General features: G+C 40.3%; 4 protein-coding genes across 5 annotated transcripts; 1 reads left to right on the plus strand and 3 right to left on the minus strand.

Moving 5' to 3' along the window:
* Positions 1–405: 405 nt before the first annotated feature.
* On the minus strand, positions 406–6,615 carry ppig (peptidylprolyl isomerase G (cyclophilin G)). Its single transcript, XM_070915101.1, has 13 exons — positions 6,545–6,615; positions 5,822–5,905; positions 5,203–5,277; positions 4,996–5,103; positions 4,658–4,702; positions 4,482–4,569; positions 4,328–4,357; positions 4,072–4,211; positions 3,775–3,952; positions 3,505–3,690; positions 3,321–3,411; positions 2,930–3,069; positions 406–2,345 (listed from the first exon to the last, which is right to left on the minus strand). The coding sequence occupies exons 2-13, from the start codon at positions 5,880–5,882 to the stop codon at positions 1,343–1,345; spliced, it is 2,145 nt and encodes a 714-aa protein (XP_070771202.1). The 5' UTR covers positions 5,883–5,905; positions 6,545–6,615; the 3' UTR covers positions 406–1,342.
* A 1,077-nt stretch (positions 6,616–7,692) lies between these two features.
* Positions 7,693–12,971, plus strand: fastkd1 (FAST kinase domains 1). Of its 2 annotated transcripts, none has more exons than XM_070915099.1 (14): positions 7,693–8,027; positions 8,118–8,194; positions 8,497–8,650; positions 8,745–9,143; positions 9,245–9,355; positions 10,011–10,142; positions 10,223–10,709; positions 10,792–10,900; positions 10,975–11,103; positions 11,238–11,369; positions 11,468–11,581; positions 12,307–12,451; positions 12,554–12,668; positions 12,783–12,971. In XM_070915099.1, the coding sequence occupies exons 1-14, from the start codon at positions 7,693–7,695 to the stop codon at positions 12,876–12,878; spliced, it is 2,535 nt and encodes an 844-aa protein (XP_070771200.1). In that variant the 3' UTR covers positions 12,879–12,971. The 2 variants fall into 2 exon arrangements, with proteins under 2 accessions (XP_070771200.1, XP_070771201.1); XM_070915100.1 differs by having other exon boundaries at positions 8,118–8,186; positions 8,525–8,650.
* A 624-nt stretch (positions 12,972–13,595) lies between these two features.
* On the minus strand, positions 13,596–16,683 carry klhl41a (kelch-like family member 41a). Its single transcript, XM_070915102.1, has 6 exons — positions 15,583–16,683; positions 15,335–15,492; positions 15,110–15,217; positions 14,826–15,011; positions 14,219–14,365; positions 13,596–14,081 (listed from the first exon to the last, which is right to left on the minus strand). Exons 1-6 carry the CDS (start codon positions 16,666–16,668, stop codon positions 13,970–13,972), a joined length of 1,797 nt encoding a protein of 598 aa, XP_070771203.1. The 5' UTR covers positions 16,669–16,683; the 3' UTR covers positions 13,596–13,969.
* An 898-nt stretch (positions 16,684–17,581) lies between these two features.
* bbs5 (Bardet-Biedl syndrome 5) lies at positions 17,582–21,512 on the minus strand. The gene is made up of 12 exons (XM_070915169.1): positions 21,389–21,512; positions 20,962–21,044; positions 20,812–20,877; positions 20,218–20,267; positions 19,761–19,888; positions 19,529–19,664; positions 19,095–19,190; positions 18,716–18,778; positions 18,459–18,593; positions 18,118–18,201; positions 17,868–17,891; positions 17,582–17,774 (listed from the first exon to the last, which is right to left on the minus strand). Exons 1-12 carry the CDS (start codon positions 21,448–21,450, stop codon positions 17,673–17,675), a joined length of 1,029 nt encoding a protein of 342 aa, XP_070771270.1. The 5' UTR covers positions 21,451–21,512; the 3' UTR covers positions 17,582–17,672.
* Between the last annotated feature and the right edge of the window lie 630 nt (positions 21,513–22,142).

Consider the following 22,142-nt stretch of genomic DNA (forward strand, 5'->3'; position numbering starts at 1 on the left):
AACAGCCACATCCCCGGTTCAGGTGCCGCCAGGAACCTGTCGTTCCCATCTCTCTCCCTCGTGTCCTTTCATCTGACTAATAAAGGCATAAAATTGCCCCAAATATACTTTTTTTGAGCCACTATATGGTGCAACATGTTCACACTTACAGCACACCGTACAGTAAATAGTACACAGTGAGTGATTTTGGACACAAAAACCTTCTGCAGGGATGTTCTACAAAGTCTGGGCTAAACATATGAACTCTCGAACCTGACACTGGATGGCAAAATGCTAACAGTACAGTGTATATTTCCTGTAATAATGATATCACTGTTTAAACTATTTTTGGATGCCAGTAGTATTTAGGCCACCGATAGATAGATTGTGTTTGTGACAGCATTTACAGAATATTAAGGAAACTGATTAAAATGTTGAGGCTTTTATTTAATTCTACACTGCAGTTGATTTCTTCTTAAAACCAACTTGCACAAAACAATTTATACAAACTGATTTTATGTTGTACTTACAGCATGACATTTCTTTTCCCGTTCAAAAAACAAACCAGAGGTATCTCAAAACCGGTTAACAACTAGGATTACAGTAGGTACAGTACAGTCATGGGTGTACAAAGTAATGGATGTACGTACAACAATGGCTGGGGTAAGCATGCAACAAACGATGAGCGATCTCTTCTGGATCAGATTTTTGTAGTAAAAAATAACTTGACAAGTAAACATCAGACGTTTGCAAACTTAAGAGACGGACCTTCTCCTCTAAACCAACTGTGTTAAATAACTAAAACAAATTTAAGGAGAAAATTTCTTCTTTTTTTTTTTTTTACAGTCAGAAATTGTAACTATTGTAAAGCCAAAATATATTTTACCAAAGAATTGAAACAAAACAAAAAAACAGCCTTCAAACTGACTTCCTCTGGTCACAAACGCTTAAAAAAAAAAAACTTTGACACTTGCTGCTAATGCAGTACACACTGTAGGTGAATCCTTTTCTCTAAACTGGCCATGCAGCTGCAGCTACCCATCAACAGTGATAATGGGGGACAAATCCACAATGTCCACTCAGTGCCAAAAAGGAGTCCACAGTTCAGCCAAAGCTCACATGGTGCTGCAGTCTGTCATTGCAAGTTTAAGTCACAGTTTTGGAAATTATCTTAGACAGACTTTTGTACAATCATGTTAGCTTTGGCTGGACTGTGGAGTGGGTTTTCCTGCACTGAATGAGGAATGTGAAAGAGTCCCGCTCTGGATGGAAAGCTGGTGCTGCATACTACATGTTTAATAAGTATAAAATATGGATAGACTTCAAAACTCCCAATCTACTCCTTTAGGATGTCATCACAGGCTCAGTCGCTGTCAGAGCTCGAGCTCGAGCTCGATTTCTTCCTCTTGCTGTCGTTTCTGCCTTTTGTACTATCTGGTCTGGGTTTGGCCGGGCTTCTTCGGTCTTTGGATCTGGAGGTACTTTTAGCTCGTCTCCGTCTGGAATCTGGGCTCTTTTCACTCTTCCTTTTCTCGTCTCTATCACTCTCAGAGCTGCTGCTACGTCTTCGCCTCTGGTTGGCAGCTTCTCTGTCCCTGTCCTTCCTATGAGAGGACCCATCTTTGCTGTGGTCTCTCCTGTTGCTCTTGCTCCTGGAGCGCCGGCTTCTGTGCGAGTCTCTAGGCTTGTTTCTGTCTGGACTTCTTGTTCGATGTTCCTTATCCCTGGATGTTCCTCGCCTCTTATTCTCCCGTTCGCTGTTGTGTCGTCTTTCCTGACTCCGGCTACGTTCTCTGCCCCTCTCTCTGTCTTTTTCCCGTTTGTCTTCTTTGTCTTTTGATGCTGCACGTCCACTCCTGTCCCTGTTCCTGCTGCTTGATCTATGCCCATCTTTTGAGGTTGTTCTTTCCTTGCTTTGTGACTTTGTCCTTGTCCTCTCCCCATTTCTTCCTTTGGTATCCTCTTTATGCTTTTTATCGGACTCGTGACCCTTATTTCTATCTTTATTGTTATCAGATTCTGACTCCTTTTCTTTCTTATTAGCATTTCCGTCTTTGCTCCGAGAGAGACCTCTTCTGTCATCACTTTTGTGCTTGTGAGCCTTCTCTCTGCTTTTTGACCTCCTACTCTTTTCTCTGCTTTTACTGCGGCTTTGAGATTTATCTCTTTTCTTTGCCTTGTGTTTGCTATGCTTCTCATCCTTCTCATCCTTCTCAACAGCATCCTCTTCTTTGCTTTTGGATCTATGTGACCGAGTTTTCTTGTCTTTTTTACCCTCAGCTGTGTGTTCGTGCTTTGTGTTGGAGGTCCGTCTCTCTCTTCTCGGAGCTTTAGCGGCCTCATCCTTGGCCTCATTCATGTCACCTCTGTAAAACAGTGCAGAGTAAAGGTCACCTACAGAATGGCAACTGACATCAGGCAGCATTATGGAACAACATGACAGTGTTCAATAATGTTCTGAGCCAATGCATTTGTTTGTTAGATGCATTACTCAGAGAAAACATTTGAATTATCTTCTTACATAATGCATGTTCTTGAAATAGCAGAACAGTTTAATGACACCTGGCCTTTGCATTTCATCTACAATTTATATCTATGAACATTTCAGAAGCCAAGGCCTCTGGCAGAATACAATGTTCACATAAAACCTTATCTTATTGCCTTTTGTATCGTTTTATATATTTCTTTTTGAGTATTGTTTCTGAAACTGCAGTGTGGAGGCAAAAGCAAATTTCTCCAGGACGACATTAAAGTATATTCTATTCTGCCTATTCAAACATGAAAGCTTTGGATTTTAAATGATGTAGCTGTCCACACTGACTGCTTTGACTGCACTTTACATTCGTAACTATGACCCAAAATGTCTTTTCCGACTCTCAAACACATGACTGGCTGACTAGAAACAGTGTGTTTACACAATCTTTAATAAGTCAAAGTGAGGCTATCTTACCTGTCACCCTTGATCCAGCGCTCTCCAGTGACTGGCCTCATCCTCTGACGGTGCATCTCCTGACGCCAGTGCGGAGGCGTTTCACTGCGCCGAAAACGATCTCTGGACCTTGAACGAGAGCGTGACGGAGTCCGATACCGCTGGATGGGAGAAATGACAAACCACTTACTTCTGTTCTATACAGACTCTCAACAGACTGGAACCAGCACTGGTAAGACAGAAATCTCACAAACCCGCAATTAAAATGTTAAGAAGTGGTGAAATTAAATTGTATCTGTCGCTACCTCATAAAAGCAACTTGATATATTTCAATCTCATTAGACACAGTATGAATTGTGACAAAGTGGACAACATCTTAGCTGAGTTCCACTCATTGGTGCAGTGCACCTACCCTTGGACCCCTGCCTTTAATCTTCCTTCCGGATCTTGTCATCACCAGTCTTCTGTGATATGCTGACTGAGAATTAAATGTTATGCCAGCACTAGAGAGAGAAAAAACAAGGCATGTAAATTAACAGACAGTGGCATTATGTTTGGATGTTTGCAAATAACTTTGCTTTGACAAGCAGACGAACCTCTCTCTTGGCCTTTCCTCTTTATTTCGCGGATCCTTTTCAGCCTCCTGTTTGGACGTCTGGACTGCCTGGGGGCTCCTCCTCATGAGGAATCGATTCTCTGGGATGGCTGGAATTTCTTCAGGACGTACAGTAGATGTAACCAACTCTTCTTGTTCTTTCTCCTCAGCACTTTCAGCCTCTGACCTAGGAAAGCATTGCAGCTCAGAATAAAGACACTAGGTACTGTTTACACTGCAGACACTGAAAATGTGAAAATAAATGAGGTACTTTTTCTTTTCCTTCTTCTTCTGCTTCTTTTTTAGCTTTTTTGCCTTCTTTTTCCTCTTCTTAGATTCTTTCTCCGACTCTTCGGAATCAGAGGAGGATGCCGATGAGCTTGCAGAGTCGCTGGAGCTACTGCTGGAACTGGAAGAGGCTCGCCCTTTCTTTTTTTCATCTTTCTTTGCTGCAAACATTTAAGAGTCTATTAGAAGCACTGCTTTACAAAATCTAAAAACTACCTGCTCAGAAGTTGAACTTTAAAACTTATTTTGAAAGTATGAAAAACGCTTCACACAAACAAACCTTTAGATTTAGGGACAAGCTCTCCGCAGTTCAAAACTTTCACGTCAGCATACGGTCTGCTATTAGGATCCGTTTTTTGGCTCTCCATGGTTTGAACAACCTCTTGGCCAGAAATCACATGACCAAAAACCACGTGGACACTGAGAAAAGACAGTGGTGTTGAGCTTTAGCTATGCTGATCTAAGCCAAAACATATTGTGTACATTGTGCGCTATGCAATCAATCAGCAATTCAGATGCAATCAAGCAGAACTTACCCATCCAGATGTGGTGAGGGTTTTGTAGTTCTGAAGAGTCACAGCAGGCCATTCAAGAAAAACGGGCATATAATTATTTGTATGGCTTAGGGATGACAGACTGAACTCATAATGCATCAAATCTATAACATGTAGGAAAAGACATCGTGCTTACATGAAAAACTGTGATCCATTTGTATCTTTGCCTCTATTGGCCATAGACAGCAGGTACTCCTTGTTGTGTTTGACAGCAAAGCTTTCATCTGGGGGAAAAGGATAAGATTGTACTGCCATCTTGAAGCCAATGTCGGTTTGGATAACAACTGACAGCTCTGACAGTGGCCTCTTTACCTTCAAAAAAGCCTCCATAGATGGATTCGCCTCCTCTTCCATTACCTACGATGTCAGAGAAAAAACAAAAAACATAAGCAAGGGGGCTGCTACAGGAAAGAGGTTTAGGGCATTTAAAAACTTGTAATAATTGCTGGTTATTTAAATAGGTTTAATTAGGTTAATGTTAACATAATGTTAAACTTTGTTTATGCTTTCATTATCAGATGCTGAAACCCTCCGCAGACGTCAGTCAGTACCTACATCCTCCCCTTCTTTAATAGGCCACATTTGGACTTAAAGCACAGGTGTTCCGAGCCAAGTACACCATTTACAACCTTTGATCTTTATTAACTCACCTTCACTGAAGTCCCCTCCTTGAATCATGAAGTCTTTTACGATTCGATGGAACAGACATCCTTTGTAGTGCAGGGGTTTCTGGGTTCCTTTACCAATTCCTTTCTCACCTGAATGAAACCACAGTTCATATCAATATTAAACTGTGCCCTGAAGTAGTGAAGTAAAATTTTTCTGGTATATTATTGTAGAGAAAATGCATTATTCACCTGTGCAGAGGCATCTGAAGTTTTCACATGTTTTGGGACAGATGTCTGAAAACAATTCCACCACAACTCTGCCGACTGACAGGAAAGAGTATTGTTACTTTGTTAGCTTTGTTTATCGTGGTGAGAAATTACCTTTGGTTGTAAATTCATTAGATGCATCTATCTAAAACTAATGCAGTCTACTACAACATCCTCGCAAGATAGCCAACTGAAACCCTTTAAGAGAGGTGTTGAATCAACTTTATTCATTCCAGTCATTCTGGAGGTTGTAGTTTGTGGTGCTGTTGAATTGTGTTGTATTGTATTGTATTGCATTATACTGAGAGGTGTTGCTAACCCTGTATGTATCAAAACTAGTAGCTTAGATATTGGAAACATTTTTTAGTATACTACAATACAATTCAACCGCAGCTCAAACTACAGCCTCCAAAATGACCTTACAGTTGAATCAACACATCGCTGGAACAGTTTCAACAAAAATCGAGCAGTATAACGTTAATGAAGGTAATATTTATTGCAGTCGTATTAGACTGCATTACTTTTACTGTAATAACCTAACAAACTGACAACCGGGTGAATGTGTCTGGAAGTAGCCAGAAAGTTGAGGTTTCTTTCTTACCGAGCACGTTACTGATTCCAATGTCAAGGAAGCACCGGGTGCGCTGAACCTTGATCCCCATGATCACCTCAACTGATCACACACCTGAAGATGAGAAATACAGATAACACAAATAGTGACAATTTAGCAATTAATAAATTGTCAGTAGGATGCCAATTAACAGCCGGAATTTTCAAGAAAATCCTGCACAGGTACCGTGTCTGACCAGCTGAACGATTTCTTTAAATGCTAATTACTGAAAACCATATGATGCTAACTGAATCATAAATGTGTTGACTGTAAATCGTTGCTAAACACTTAAAACATATCAAAACAACATTATCGTTACAGACGCAGTTAACATTGGATTCTAATCAAAATTAGGTTAGCTATAATGTTCGTTTGTTTATGATTCGCAAGCTAGCGTCAGCTAACTAGCAACGCGTTTGAGGTCTCACTTGACATGTGCAGCCAGTTGCAATTATATTTTACGGAGTTTAACCATCACAAATGCCCCCGCTCACACACTCGCCAATCTGTAGTCTGTCGCTATGGTTTCACTTAGGCACACGATCACCCATAGTGTCTATTTAACGTTAGGCCTGGTGTTAGCATTAGCAAGTTCACTTAGCCTCCGCCAGACAACATGTAGAGGGATTCTTCCTCGAGCGTGTACCATATGATTTCGACATATTAAATACACACATATATCGCGAAGACATAGTTAATGCGAAATCACATCACCTGGAAACCAACAGATATCACTCCATTCAGCGCGTAGTTCACACAAACGTCGAAAATTAAGTTTCATTCAGTACTGGGCTCTCTGTTTTCTAAAGATGGCGCGGCAGGGACGTCAATGTATTTCGAGAATCGTGCGCCAGTCAACGCAGCGGGGCGCGTAGCTGGGAAGTCTTGGGAGATGTATGCCCTGACTTTCACCTGTCAGGTACAATTCTCTCTCTGGCTGCTTAAATCATCCCGTCCATTTAGTTTCAATCAGCTGCTGAATAACAGCGCTTTGACTTCCACCAAGGCTTCGTGCAGGACCCTGTAAAGTTGATTTGTATTTGCTATGAGTGATACAGAAGGGTAACACGGGTATGCAAGGCATTTACACTTCGAAAAAATTCCCTCAGAACAATTGGTTACCTTCTTAGGACGCCCTCGATCTCCCCAGCATGCATGCGCTGCTGCCTGAAAGGCAAAACCCAGGGTTTTAAAAGTTCTAAATCAACCTTATGTCACTGGCTACGGAAGTGAAACGTTGTAGCACACATGCTAGGTAATATTGACTTTGAATGAGCGATTTTAATGACAGTATTGTATTTATGTTAGATATATAATGTTTTAATCTCTATAATCTGCAGGAATCTAGCTAAGAATCCAACTAGCAGGGCTAATCTGGGGTTGTCAGTCATTTTAGGGGATTGTTTCCACATCCACGTGAATACCATGTTAGCAAACTGAACTTAGCTACTGGTAGCTCACTTCAGTATAGTGGTGCACCGAAGGAAAGCCATATGAAATCTCTGAATGGGGCTGTTCGCAAGATGAAATCATCTGAACCTGAGGTCAGCATGTCACACTGAGCTAATTTCACTGTCATGCAAGGGTTTTCTTTGTGCATGCAGTTAAACATATAGCCAAACATAATTTAAGACATTGTGATACAGGTTAAAATAATGTGTTTCTTATGTGTGTTTTTTCTTCAGTTGACGCAGGTCCCTAAAGGAGCACCTAACATCTACTGCCTCCAGACTGTAGTTTTGTGGATGTGATCTCAGCTGGCTGAGCCTTTCTGTTGGTTTGACATTGAGGTGGACAGTGGACACTGTGTTGGTACAATGAAGACCCCAGTGCATACTTAATTTGAGCCTAGGTCTGTGGAGATGCTGCGGCTCCGGTGTGTTAATTCCTTCCTTCGGAGGCTCCTTCACAGGGAGACAGTGAACCGACACCAGGTTCTGGAGCAACTGCGGGTTTGCTCTGCTGAAGACCAGGTGTTTGATGTGGTGGGCAAGAACAAGGCCAAGCTCACAGTGAGCCATGTCAGCTGGGCTGTGGGGATGCTGTGGAAGTTTCAGAAAGAGAAACCACAGATGCTCAGGACTGTCGAGCTCCTCAAGAGTCACCCGCAGTTCTTGACTCTCCGGGTTTTGGCGGAGAACAAAATTAATCTTATGGATGATTTTATGTTGGTCGACATGCTTTACAGTTTCCTCAGGTACATTAAGATATCGACACAATCGATTTAAGTGTTATGTATTTGATTGATAAGATGGTAGTGATAACTGTATTATTGTCCATCTTTTAGGTTGAATGTGGATCCACATGACTCCCTTGTTCAGCAGTTGGTTTCAGAAGCATGGCTCAGAGTAGACAGGTATGATTGTATTACATTGTCTTGTTTTTTTATCAGTTTGTTTTGAGTTAATGAGATGAAGGGCTCCAACTAACTATCATTTTCATTATTTATTAAGCTTGCAATTATTTTTTCAATTAATCAAGTAATTAGAAAATGCCCAAAATAGTGAAAAATCTGCATCATCAATTCCCAGAGTCCAAAGGTGATGCCCTCAACAGTCAGTCCTAAAAGTTTCGCTTGACAAATTACTGAAAAGATAAACTTTTATCAAACTTTTCCTGCCCACTGATTTATTGATTAAACATCTAATTGTTTCAGCACTAATGAGATTTTACACAAATGTGGATTTTTTGCAGATTTCCAATGGCATCCCTATCCAAGTTCGCCATCTGTCTAAGTGATCAGCACCTTCAACACAGTCCTCTAATGGGCCACATCGCCCGAATTGTGGGTCAGAGGTTGTCGTCTATTGATGATGCCAGGTTGGTCATGAGACAGATGTGATAAAATATTTTCAAATATAAGTACCTACATATTGTGTATTTACCCTCTGGCAATTTTTTCCCATCATCCTAGGATCCTAACTACACTGATGATTAGCGTGTCGTCCCTGGTGTCTCCCCGGCTTCGGGATGCCCTCATTAGCAGGGCAGACCATCTCCTGGACACCATGGATCCTTCAAATTATAACAACCCACGGAGAGTGGTGCAGTTCCTGCGCAACATCAGGTACAGCCACCGGCCTCTGCTGGAGAAGTGCAACGAGATCCTCTTGTGCAACATTCCCAGGCTGGACGCAGAAAACATTAGCATCATCATGGGGCTGTATCAGTCCCTGCAGTTCAACAACTGCGACTTCAGGCTGGCTGTTAAACAAAGACTAATTGAACTGGTTGATTCAAGTACTGATCCTTTCTCCTTCACCAAACTGTTTGTTGCTCTGGCTCCGATGGCCAGTCAGGAGATCAGAGAAGGGTTCGTATCTTTCTCAGTGGAGTGATCCATGATTGGAAATCTAACCTTTTACAGCAATTCTTGACTCTAACAGGTGTCCAATGTGGTTTCATCCCTCTCAGGTTGGAGAACACTGCCCTCCTGTTGGCGGACGAGCTCAATGCACAGCAGGCTCTGGCTGTAGCTGAAGCTCTAGAAGAGATTGAGAGCAGGAATCTTAGCTTACTGAACAAGTGAGTTCATATCTCTGCCATAAAGCACCTGCATAGCTCAAGAAGTGGAGTCAGTATATCAGCCAATATCAACTTCTTGCAGATATATCAGGATTGTGTCATCTGAAAAGTAATAACAAGTTGCCGTACAAGAATGAGAAAAACATTTTTGAGGTAGAGATTGAATGTTCATTCTTGACCTTGGAAACAGGCCCATTTAGGAGCTCTTCTGGTGCTTTCGATCGTGTCCCTTGATCTTCCTTGACAGATGCAGTTGCCCAGCTGTCACAGAATTGTAGATGTACAAATTTTTCTGAGCACTTTAAGGACTTCTCACCCATGTTGTCTTAAAAGTTGAGATTGAAAATTCATTCTGGACTTTGGAACCAGCAGTTGACAAAATCTCACCACAAGGTCCATTCGTTTAAAAACAGTGACTTGATTGTGTAGTTAATTATTATTATTATAATAATAATTATTACTATAGAACGTTTATTTTTCAATTGTCAGATCTCCCACTCATGTCATATCTTATTAACAAAAAATCTAATTTAAGGGATCCTCATCATAATGTTGTGGTTTTATTTAGTGTGTGTATGCAAAGAGACAGCTCTCCACGATGTATTGAAATATTTAATAATTAAATATTTTGTATAATTGCTAAATTATTTTCCAGAATTGCATCAGTAATCAAAAGGAACCTTCATGTCTACAAGCCAGTGGAGGTGGCCAGAATTACCCAAGCCCTTTTTCTGTTGCAATACCAGAACCCAGAGTTCTTCACTAAACTAAGAAACATTTTGATCAAGTAAGTGTTTATTTGAGCTACAGAGTCAATTTTGCGTCACACTGAATAAAACGTAGACTGATAACGATTTTACCTCGCAGCTTTTTGCAGCGCAGCGTCTTCCCCTACGAAGTGACCATGCTGACCCGTGTTCTGTCCATGCTGGCCTGCCCGCGACTTGACGAGGGCGTGATCTCACGGGTGGAAGCAGTGGTGACCCAGTGCAATCTCAATGACCTCAACACCATCTCTTTTGCCGTTGCCAAGTGGATGCGCAACGATCCCTCCTACCGCCACAACACTCCCAGCAAGTACGTGCGTCTGCTGCAGACTGTGAACCGCTGCGGCCACGAGAGGCTGCAGACGGCTGACCGGCTGGACTTGGTGCTGGAGGAGCTCAAGTACATTTCGGGAGAGTGGTTTGAGGAAATGCTGGTCGAAGAGACGATGGTCACTCTGCAGAGGATGATGGACCAAATAAACTGGACCAATGTGCCAGAGTTGGCCCTCTTCTTAACCAGGATAAATCACGTCTGCCCTCCCCTGATGGACCGAATTGCCAGTGTGGCCATTAAAGACATCGACAAGGTGCTCATCACAGAGACATCACAGTATGTTAAATCTGGAGTGGTTAAATGTATATTAACTGTACTTCTGTGTCATTTTTAAGATTCACCACTCGGCAACATATGCCACCCTGCTGCCCTTCTCTGTCCTGAATTATGATCCTGCTGAAGAGTTTTATGATGTTTGTATTCAGCGCATCACTCCTCATATTAGTAAGTGAATCAGTTTACACATTTTTTTCTCCCTTATTTTAAGCTTAGGGTAACATCTTTCTCTGTGTTTTTAGGCTCCTTTGACCCACACCTGCTAGTTCTTCTGGCATATTCTTTGGCTGTGGCTGACTGTTTTCCTGAGGAATTAGTCAGAGAAATCTTCTGTATCGACTTTCTGGGAAAGCTGGATGCCCAATTAGAAAGTATGTCCCCACTTTGCTTTTAATTGTGTTTATAATATGATTGTTAATTTGCATCGGTAGTAAAATATTCACCTTGAGATGTAAGCACCTCACACTGGTTAGATAAGACTTATGTACCTCCTTACTTCTTACAGCCCTACCTGACGCCCTCAACATGCGGACCAGACTGCGCCTCATGGAGCTCAATCGCGCCGTGTGTCTCGAGTGTCCTGAGTTCCAGGTGCCGTGGTTTCATGAGCGCTACTGCCAGCAGTTGCAAAAGAAAGGTAGAAAGATGCACAGAGGAATGATTGTCTGTTTGGTTTTTAGAAAGGAATTAAAAGGAATCTATACTATCAATTTACCTGTCAAAATGTTTTGTCAGGGAATGGCACCATCAGTCCTGCACAGCAGCAAATCCACAAAATGCTGGGTGAAGTTCTTGGTGGCATTAACTGTGTTCGAGTAGCAGTTGTCACTCCATATTTTTACACTGTAGGTGAGTAATACTGGGTAACTTTCCATTTCCAATTAAACACTGATTTGATGATATTGTATCTCACCTCTTCTATTCTATTCTGAAAAAGGAAAAAAGAAGCTCATATGATGGGTAGCCTCTGTACCTGCAATGTATCAAGTCAATTTACAATGCAATTTCAACTAAATACAAGCCTTAAGGTACGGTCACACTAGGGCCACTAACGATTATTTCATTATCGATTAATCTTTTAGTCTATAAAATGTGAAAAAAATGTGAAAATTTCCCAAAGCGACAAATTGCTTCTTTTGTCCAATCAACAGTCCAAAACCTAAAGACTCTTCATTTACTATCATAAATGACAAAGAAAAGCAGCAAATCCTCACATTTAAGAAGCTGCAACCAGCAAACATTTGACATTTTTGCTTGAAAAATGACTGAAACGATTGATTAATAATTGATTTTCGACTAAGATTTCGTTGCAGCTCTATGTCACACACATTTCCGTTAAATTAAAATTTCCCTGCACTCTTATTAAGAGCACTGTGACTGTGATGTCACATCTCCGGTGCTGGTAATGAACAAATATCAATCCCAGCAATCACAAACTATAAACAGTTTATGGAACCAGCTGGAGATCGCAGGCTTGAATACATCCATCGTATGGGCTTCAACAGAAGTGAAAAGGAAACAGAGCAAATATTCGTAGGGTGGAAGTGTAATGTGACCACATTTTGTCTTTTGAGACTTTGAATGCATACTGGACAAACGGCTGCAGCCAGTGCCTTACAGTGAGCCGAGCACACTGCAGATCTCCGACAGAGGAAAGGTTCACTGGGGGACAAGCTCACTGAAAAACACCAGGGACGAGCTGCCACCTGGAGCTCAGCGGTAGGGCATTTATATCAGAAAACAGCCTGAACATCAAAGATGAATAATTAGACCACTCTGAAATGAAATATGTTTGACAGTCTGTCTTTACTCATCACTCAGAGTTGCTGTGGACTTTCTTGATTCAAAGTCCTTCTGCAAGAATTCCCACCATATGAAAGGTGAAACCCTGATGAGGAAAAGACACCTGGAAATTCTGGGATACCTCGTGGTTCAGGTGAGAAAACTTTTTTTTTTTTTTGGTATGTGGTATTGTACATCTCTTACACTGAATCATATTAAATGTCCCTTAAAGACGACTCTCAGACAGTGAAATCATTGTGTTTTACAGATCCCTCACTTTGAGTGGAACTCTATGGAGCTCTCAACGCAGGACGCCTGGAAGGAATATCTAAAGGAGAAAATATTTGGAGAGCTTTCACCTTGAAGGCCTTATTTATTGAATAATGAAAGTAATGTTACATTCAACGCTGAGCTTAGAGTTTGGTTTTGAGAGTTTTCATGCTGATGACTGACCAGTTTTAAAAACATCAAGTGCTCCTTATTTTAGTCAATGAGCATAAAGTTGACATGAATCTACCTCATTCATGTTAAGTGAGATTGTGTATTATGTTCTTTTGTATGAAAATTAGTATTTTAAATAAAATGTGAAGCTACATTATCTCTTTTTAATTGGTATTGTCAGTGTTGCTCAACAAACTGAACAGATTTGTATGTTTTAGATAATTTATTACGACTGAAGATTTAAGGGTATGGAATTTAACACTTTTGGCGATCATGTGTTTTGCTTGCACATAACATGCTGCTGTGGAGTAGGTCAATATGGTGAGGCTCAGCAAGTTTAAAATGATCAGTAGCTGATCATCAGCTGATATGTCTTTCCTCTCTTGGTGAGTTTTGTATACCAGTTCATACAAACCATTAAACTGTGTTTGTAGAACTTCTGAACATAAGCAACAACAATATTGCCTTAAACTGTTCAAAATGAAATGTGTTCATATTGTCAATATTTCTGGTTTTGAATAATGTCCATGTTTTATGAACTGTGTTAAAACTGTTGCTTCAAAACAAACAAATCTCAAGTGTCAAATAGACACAGTGAGTCTGTGAGAGACATTTTAATACTGAAGAGTTACAGGATACATGTAAATGACTGGAATAGGAACATTTCCAGATTCACAGAAGGAAACTTTAATTTATATGCAAACCTTTACCAGTTAAACAGTAAAATACTCATTTAATGGGTGGAAGTGGGGTGGTGGGAAATCCTCAACAAGTGATATGTTTCAGGAGATCAGAATCAACACTAATGTCTGGTCCAAACAACAGTGACTGTTCAAGTTTAGACTGATGACTTATGAGAAATAAGCCAAATAAAACCATGATACATTTTATTGAAACACTCTCAGAACAGGCAAAGGCGACGTGTCTGATGTAAGCCACTAGATAAGAGCATGTACATAATATTCTTGCCTACAGCAGTAAAGTGAAAGTCTGTTGTTTGTCGCCGGACTGTTGTTACAGTTTGGGCATTCTGGCCGCATTCAGACGCATGGACACACAGGAGGCTCCAGCTGCATAACGCATCTCTTTAATCATGCCAGTCCACTGTTTCTTGTCATCTTCATACCTGGTGAGGCAGTTTAAAAATGTTACTAAAATACACTGTGAGAGGAAAGCTATCTGCGTAAAAGCAAGTGAACAAGATGACATTGTTTGGTATCACATATATTACTAAAATATAATGCAACAAAATACAATACATACTGCCAAATGTCAATGATTTCACTGGGTGCACACTCTTTGTCCTCGTTCTCCATCATGGCGAAGCCTCCTACAGCGTACAGCAGCCCTCCACAGCTGACCAGGTTGACTGAACTCCTCTCCTGGGGAAACTCTGTGAAGGGTGACCACCTGTAACAAGGTGCACTCGGCTGCATAAATGTGATGTCTCCATGTTGTTTTTTACTCAATCTCAGCAAGAGATCCATGACTTTTTATTTTCAATATGGATTTAAAGCAGTGGTTTCTAACCTGGGGGTTGGGTCCCCACAAGGCGTCAAAAGACAATTAAAGGAATAAGAAAGAAAACATATACTGTACATCTGTCAAACAAATTATGCTTAATTTTCTTTCTTTTCTTTCTTCTTTTCTGAATGCTTTCTCCGCTTTAAGAATCCAAAATCATATAATCTGAGGATGACAAACCAGTCTTTGTTTTGACTGCAAGCTTGATTTAAAGCTGCAACATTTTATGAATATTTGACTGAAACTCATCTGAACATGGTTAAGTTAAGTTTTAAACTGGAAATTCAAAACAACAATAACCAGCCATGCACAACAGTTTGAGGGGTATAATAATAGAAGCACGTACTTGTTGGTTCCAAAGTCATAGGCTTCACTTGCAGCTGTGAGGCCTTCTTCGTTGACTCCCCCAGCGACAACAATCTTGCCGTTGTGGATAACTGCAGCAAACATTGACCTGGGTGTCTTCATGGAAGCCACCTCCCTCCACTCTGACCTCTTGTGGTTGTATGCAAACATCTTATTGGTTGCTTTACTTTACCAGTGAGACACAATGGTTCCCAACAATGGTTAATGCGATGTGAAAACCACACTATAACTAAATATAAAAATGTTTCGGCATTGCAACCTTACTTGTCATCTGTTTTTCCTCCAATACAGTACACCAGCCCGTTCTCTGACACCACACAGTGGCCGTGGATTTTCAAGGGCAACTTTTTAGTTTCAGTCCACTTCATTTTTCTTAAGAGGGCAGATAAAGTAACAGAGAACGTGCTCAATAATAAATACACACCAGTGTTTTCAATAAGTAAATTCTACTGAATGAGCATATCCAGATTGTTGGTTTACCGAACTTACTCAGTGTCATAGCACAGAACACTGTCATGAGACTCATTGGACTGTAAATCTTTTCCTGCTACAGCAAAGATGAGATTTTCAAATTCCCCTGTGGCAAACAAACACCTGGGGGAGGGCATGGGTGGCAGAGCAATCCATTCAGCAGTGATACTGTCCAACTGAAAGACACATTGTAAGTTATTTGAAAAAAAAAAGAAATGAGGGAATTACTTTGGATGTGTTCTGCAATGTAAATTAAATGTTTATACCTGGTAGAAGTAACACTGCAATGGGTTTTCTTTGTCCTCTTCATCTACAAACAGTCCTCCCAACACATACAGATTGTTCTTCTTTGATATCAGACTGACATGGTTTCGGGGGATCTGCTCTGCCATTGCGGCAAGAAAACATTCGTTCTCCTGGGCGTCGTAGGCCACGGCAGCGGTGTCATTGATCATCAGAATCATGTTCTTGGTGTACATGCCATATCTGCGGTTATCGTTTAGATAGCCGGGCAACTTTCCCTCCTCTCCCTCCTCATTATCTTGTCCCTTTTTCCTCTCGGGCAGCTTCCCGGCGAAGGCTTCCTTTATGACTTTGATTTTTTTGAGAAGCTCGGGGTCAGCCTTAATGAGGTCATCCTTCTCCACCTTCTCCTTGAAGTACTTCTCTGGGAGTAAACGGAAGCGAATGTACTCAAAGGCCTCTTCTAAGGATTTCATGCGCTTCTCTTTGTCTTTTCTGATCCACCTCATGAGGGTCTCAAACACGGCCTCCTCTTTTTCTACATTCAGTGCATCTGCTCCAATAACGGCAAAGAGTTCAGGTGGAGCCAGCTCTAGGAAATCCTTGTCCGCGGCTATGGTCTCAAACCGGTCTGCAATGTAATCTCGAGCTGCCATTGCCAGCCTGGTGCAGTTCAGCATCAGTCCCAGCCTGTAGATGGCAAGGCAGTTTTTCTTTGACAGCCTCTTCTGGAGATAATTCACACAAACTGTGAACACTGAAGGGACCTGGAAGCGATTGGCAACGGCCAAAATATCCTGCACATTGTTATCATTGATGTCAATCTCAGCTGAGTACATGTAATTTACTATCGCCTCCATAACATTGGGATCCAAGTTCTCCAGGACAACATCCTTTTTGTCAGCCTCCTTGCCGTCCACTGAGAAGTACAGCTCCCGGAAATAAGGACTACAGGCCGCCAGAATGAGCCTATGGCAGGGGATGCTTCTGTCTCCAATCTTTAGGACACAGTCAATCAACTTATTCTCATTCAGAAGCTCTTTGAGTCCATCCTGCAACAAAGTGGTTTGAAACAGACGGAGATCTTCCCTCAAGCCTTGGGGATCCATTCTTTCAGGACAGGAAGTGGATGGAAGTGGGGCAGATCACAACAGACTGTCCTAGCTGGTGAAGAAAGAGAACTATAGACAGCCAGGTCTGAAGCCACTTCAATATAACCGTGCCCCTCTAAATATAGCCAACCACCCCATCCATGAAGAATTCAGGTTGGCCAAATCGGAGGGCTCACACAGCTGTCATAGAGCAAAAACAACTGTGGAGCCTTGTCACCCTAGCGATTAGTCACAACATTGTTGTATGGCCACACAATTATAACCTCTGATCTTTTCACTTTATTCACTCTTGTCTATCTAATAGGGTGAAATATATCGTTGTACTAGAAAAACACACATTTTAACACACTTAACACAGGCAGGACTATTTGTTCCAGTACTCTACTTTATGTACTCACAGATATGGTTGGCATTTACTACAAACGTGTGTATTCTAGGGACGTCTACATGTGGAGGGAATCATAATTCACTGATAGTAATGACCACCTCACAGTGTGACTCAGTATTTGTGTGCGAGATATCCACAGGGGAGTTACCTAACAAGTAGACGGGGTCAGTGAACAGCTGCTGCCACAGGAGGTGACAGTTTGTCCTCTTTTTAGATTTTTAAAATACTTTAGTGCCTTGCGCAGTTATGCATTTAGCCTGAGATCATTGTGTTCTTTCCACATACAAATGAACTGTTTATGAGATACAGCACAAACCTAGTTCATACATGTTATTGAAAGGTTAAAAAAAGCACTGTTCAATATCCATTTAAATACATTTATTAACTTTAAACAATACAAACTGCTTATATTTCACATTCTTTTCACTACAAGAAAATATGTTTTATACAAATCTCCCCACAATAAATGACATACATAATTTAGTATATTTTCTTTTTATGAAAAAGTATCTCTGCATAAAATGTACAACTTTTAACCTGACCTATAAATAAATAAACTGTTGCCTTTATAATCACAATGTGCACAGAGAATACATACATGTTTCATATTATTTCAGCCCATGACTTCCCACAGTCCTTGAAGTGTGAAGCCATCCTTCAGCTTTTCAATGGCGAGGCCCAGCTCCTCAGAAAAAACTGGCTCACGGTCTTGTTGCTGTGGCAAAGCCCAGAAGATGTTATAACACAACATACTATACAACATATTTTGCAATTATAGCTTGTGATAAAACGAATAGTGAGACTTTACCTTATTTCCATCAGCAAAGTAAGCCTGTGGGCAAACAACACACACACACACTTCAATTCATACATTTAATCAAAATAACTGGGGCATGTTGTCTGTAATAATGTTACTCCGTACAAACACGAGCACTAGGCAACATAAATTCATATTTGTTCATTATGCTGAAGGGCATTAGCTAACAGCTATTCTGAGAGTCTGAAAACTAAACCATTGACTCCCAGAGGACTGATGAGTGGAAGGGCGGCACACTCACAGTGAAAGCATCAGTCTGCTCGTCGGGCTCAATTTCCACATCATCAGGAGGCTGATCCACTGTGAGTTCTTCCAACGGCTGGGGCTGAAATCAGTGTTAGGACAAACAGCGCTATGACAACAAGATCAGCTCAGTTGGTGAAAAAGAAAGCTACAATGGAATATTCAAAACATTGTAGATAAAGGGAAGGGATTGTAGGGAATGTAGATAAATCATCTGTTAAAATGACACAGTCATTCAAAAATAGATCAGCTTCCAGTTTCAACAGTTTACACTTTAAGAGATGTTTACTATTAAGGTGTTCATGGTCATTGATTCTAAAATTATGCACGTATGGCTACCTTTTCTTCCATTTCATAGTCCACTCCAAAGATGGGGTTGGCAGAGTACACCTTATGCAATGAGTTGATTTCCTTAAGCGCATCTTGAAGCTTATCCACGGGGTCAATCTTAAACCCGAGCACATAGCCACCACTCTAAAGACAAAAAGGACAGAGTGTATTTGTGTATGCGAAGCAACAAACTTACTAGTATTAAATCATTGTATTGTGATCAGTTTAGGTGAATGTGTCTCAAACTGCAGAGAAAAGCAGCTTACCTGGCGTGAACTCTCTATCACCAAAGCCAGGCCAAACTTTGAGTCTCTTATTCTGATAGACCACTTTGGGGGAAAAAACAAGATAAAGATAACAATAAAATAGATACACAATCTCAAACTGAAAGAGAAACAAAACATGATTTTACAACCGAAACGCGATCATTAGTAGCAGCTCATGTGCAAGGGTACAGTGGAGTCTGTCTATGACTGAAGTGAAACTACCTCAACTTGGTAACTTGGTAAACACTCTGTAATGGCACAGTGCTAAAGTCAAAGAGTCACTAAACAAATATTTATCATCCACTGACTAAAACATAGAAAATCCTCATGTAAAACGTGAGGACTGGATAGGTAAGGTTATTTAGTGTATTGTACTTACAATCTGAAGGTAAGGAATGCTGACATTGAAGCTCTCGTTCATGTTGGCGTGCCACACAATCCGAACATTGGTGATGAAGAAGGTTCCAAGGTTACCCTAAAAAAAAAGAAAACCAACCTCAGTCAAGGAAAAGTTATCAATTTTAAAGAGTAACCTTACATGTATTAGATGTGGACTCTTAAGAAAGAAGAGATTCAAGTAACAACATAGTTAATGGCGGAAAACCACTTGTTACATTGTTAACAAACATTTTCATACAACTGTACTGCTCATTAAAAGCTTGTTAAAAATGACAATAGAAAGTATACACACCATAATACATTTGGGATATGCAATGTAACTTTTGAACTCCTGTTATGTAGAGCTAATTCTGTTTTAGTCTGAATATGTGTGCTGTCAGAGAAACTCTACATTTTCATTTTAAGCAGCAGTACCTGATCACTGGATAAATTCCAAACTCCGTTAATTTTATCATACACTTGCTCCCGGGGCAAGAGTCTTAGCTGCTTGTTTTGAATGAGAGCGGCTCGCAATTTCAGGTCTCTGTACATTTTAGATGTCTCATAGGCCCTGTGGCAAAACAAAACATTTTAAATTGTTTAGTAGGACATACATTTTATGGAGAACGTAATCAGAGAATTGAACATTCCCTCAGCATTGTTTTACCTGTGTACAGCGATGACAGAAGTAAAGAGCCGTGGACTTCCTGGAACCACATTTGTGAAAATGAACTCAAATCTTGTGTTGTTGGACTTTGTCAAGATGTAGAGAGCTTCAGTTTGGCCTCTCAATTTCTGGAAAGAACATTCAATTCAGGAATTATCCATCTTTATCACATTTTTTATGTACTTAATTTATTATTTACTTCAATACCATGTCAAAACAACATTGCAGTTATTGGCTTTGTCCTTGCATAGATAAGATTTTTCCACTACAGAAGTGACTGACTTATAACTAAAAAGACTCAACATATTTAACACAAACTCAATTCATTTAAGAACTACCAATAATGTAGACAGTATATGCAATGTGTTTGAGGAAATGTAAAAGGATTACGGACAAATACTCTGGACTTGAAATAATATGATAATAAAATAATGAAACAAAACAAAGGTTTACTTACTGAGTTAGCTGTCCTTGTTGTGATGTTGATGATGGAGTTGTAACCCACAGCTGAAACAAATAACAGATTTGCATTTAGGTTGGCTAGATTTTTCATATGGTTACACACTTGGCTTCTTCCAGTCATCTAGACTGTTCTGTCCTTTGTTGGTATGTACTTGCAAATGTGAGAACTCAAAGTAAAGTTGCAACCTTAAAACACAAACCACACTTGGATTCTCATATGATATCTGATAATGGCTAGTTTCTTATTCCATATCTCAGTATGCTTTTCTTTATTTTAGAGCACTCAATATTACTTGTAGTGCTCATTCGTGGAAAAACTTTAAAAAATTAAAATTGACTGAACATAAAACATACATAATGACATGAAGACATGAGCTTCATCTCACCAAATGATAAAAGCCTATTTTCTAATCCTACAATAAAAGCTGTTTAAATCCTTTGAAGATGGCCACATAATACAATTTAATAAGATCATTTAATGCCATGAATTTCCAAGAGAGGGCAGACACATTCAGCTGATGGCCTGCTGGTGGAGACAGAATCAAACAATACAATAAATAAATGCGTTTAATCATGCAGGTGTACTCACACAAATTGACTCTTGGCAGGGCCAAAGAATGCCAAATGATTCTCAGGTTTGTTACTAACAGTCGTCCTGCAAAAAAGTGGACATTATCTGTTATTGACCAGCCACGCACAACTTGGAGAGATAGTTTTAACCTTCAACATAGCTAACTACCTCGATCTCCGTTGTTTCCTTTCGTGTCTTCTATGGAGTCCAGACAGTCTATTAGTGCTTCCCCTGGACGAGTTTTCATCTGCCTGTGTGATAGATTGACAGATTGATCAGTGATAGCTGTAGCGCTGAGGCTTAATTTAGATCACGTTAAGCGTATCACAGCTGGTTACAGTGATGCTAGTATGGCTAAAGCTTATCTACGACATCTATACACCAAGATAAATGTGACATAAAGCTTTAGTAAAACGTTTTTTTCCCCACAACAGAATATACAGCTAAACACAATTATGGGGAAAACCTTGCAGCCTAGCATCAGCAGCAGGCGAATTACTTCATCTGACGAAGCCAAATCTTAGCGTAGCTGAGCTAACTAGCTTGTACGGTGGAGAAATAATACCAAACGATTTCAATGATAACGGTAACTTACTGCGCCGTTATGTCGAATCTAACGTCTCTGTCTTCCCAGAGAGCGTCTAGAACAGATGCCATGACTGCAGGTTATCGATCCCTCTGGTTAGTTTTGTAACCTTTAATAGCTACCTACAGTTGGTTTACTAGCTAGCTAACTTAAATGTTCGACTGGCTAATCAGAAAAAGCCTCTGTAGCGTCTTAATCACCGTGGCAACAGACGGCAAGTCAAGGGGACAATATTGTGAACCTGTTCAGACGTTGACGCGACATATCAATACATTTATTACTAAAATTATCAAAAATCAAACATTTACTTTTTGGTTTTACTAATCACTCCTCTGCTATATAAAACTGTGTAAATAAGCTGACTTTCCCCCACCATAACTACAGGGCTCCTCAGTTATGTAAACTATTAAAGCCCAATTGGACCCCTAATTAAAACTTTATTACAGACAGGTGTGCTACTGTCAGTTAAGAAGTTAAAAACACATGGACTGAGAAAGATACCAAACTATTCTAGCTCAATTCATGTCCAAGGGGAAAACTCAATATATTTCATTTTCACAATTATGAATACATTTTAAAATGATATTTTCTCTGGATTTCTAATTTTATTTGCTCTGAATTTTCAATACCATTGCTTGAGATTTAACAAAGCAGCTAAAATAGCGTAGAGAAACTTTTGATGGTATTGAAAAGCTATCAATATTTAACATCAATTACTAAAAGAAAGATGTTAAGGCTACTAACCGAACATAAAGGAGGCTGG

Source organism: Enoplosus armatus, chromosome 11 (genome assembly GCF_043641665.1).
Source record: "Enoplosus armatus isolate fEnoArm2 chromosome 11, fEnoArm2.hap1, whole genome shotgun sequence".
Taxonomy (NCBI): Eukaryota; Metazoa; Chordata; class Actinopteri; order Centrarchiformes; family Enoplosidae; genus Enoplosus; species Enoplosus armatus.

Excerpts from the sequence above, each read along its gene's own strand:
- klhl41a (XM_070915102.1), bottom strand. The coding sequence starts at position 16,668 with ATGGATCCCCAAGGCTTGAGGGAAGATCTCCGTCTGTTTCAAACCACT. Across the intron at positions 14,366-14,825 it reads TATGACTTTGGAACCAACAA|GTGGTCACCCTTCACAGAGT; the intron begins GTACGTGCTTCT and ends ACCTTGTTACAG. Across the intron at positions 14,082-14,218 it reads GAAATCATTGACATTTGGCA|GTATGAAGATGACAAGAAAC; the intron begins GTATGTATTGTA and ends CTGCCTCACCAG.
- fastkd1 (XM_070915099.1), top strand. The coding sequence starts at position 7,693 with ATGCTGCGGCTCCGGTGTGTTAATTCCTTCCTTCGGAGGCTCCTTCAC. Across the intron at positions 8,195-8,496 it reads CAGAGTAGACAGGTATGATT|ATTTTACACAAATGTGGATT; the intron begins GTATTACATTGT and ends AGCACTAATGAG. Across the intron at positions 12,452-12,553 it reads CTGCCACCTGGAGCTCAGCG|AGTTGCTGTGGACTTTCTTG; the intron begins GTAGGGCATTTA and ends CTCATCACTCAG.
- bbs5 (XM_070915169.1), bottom strand. The coding sequence starts at position 21,450 with ATGGCATCTGTTCTAGACGCTCTCTGGGAAGACAGAGACGTTAGATTC. Across the intron at positions 19,889-20,217 it reads CAACAAGGACAGCTAACTCA|AAATTGAGAGGCCAAACTGA; the intron begins GTAAGTAAACCT and ends TGTTCTTTCCAG. Across the intron at positions 18,779-19,094 it reads GCATTCCTTACCTTCAGATT|TGGTCTATCAGAATAAGAGA; the intron begins GTAAGTACAATA and ends TTTCCCCCAAAG.
- ppig (XM_070915101.1), bottom strand. The coding sequence starts at position 5,882 with ATGGGGATCAAGGTTCAGCGCACCCGGTGCTTCCTTGACATTGGAATC. Across the intron at positions 5,104-5,202 it reads CTTCAGATGCCTCTGCACAG|GTGAGAAAGGAATTGGTAAA; the intron begins GTGAATAATGCA and ends GGTTTCATTCAG. Across the intron at positions 3,412-3,504 it reads GAGGAAAGGCCAAGAGAGAG|TGCTGGCATAACATTTAATT; the intron begins GTTCGTCTGCTT and ends TTCTCTCTCTAG.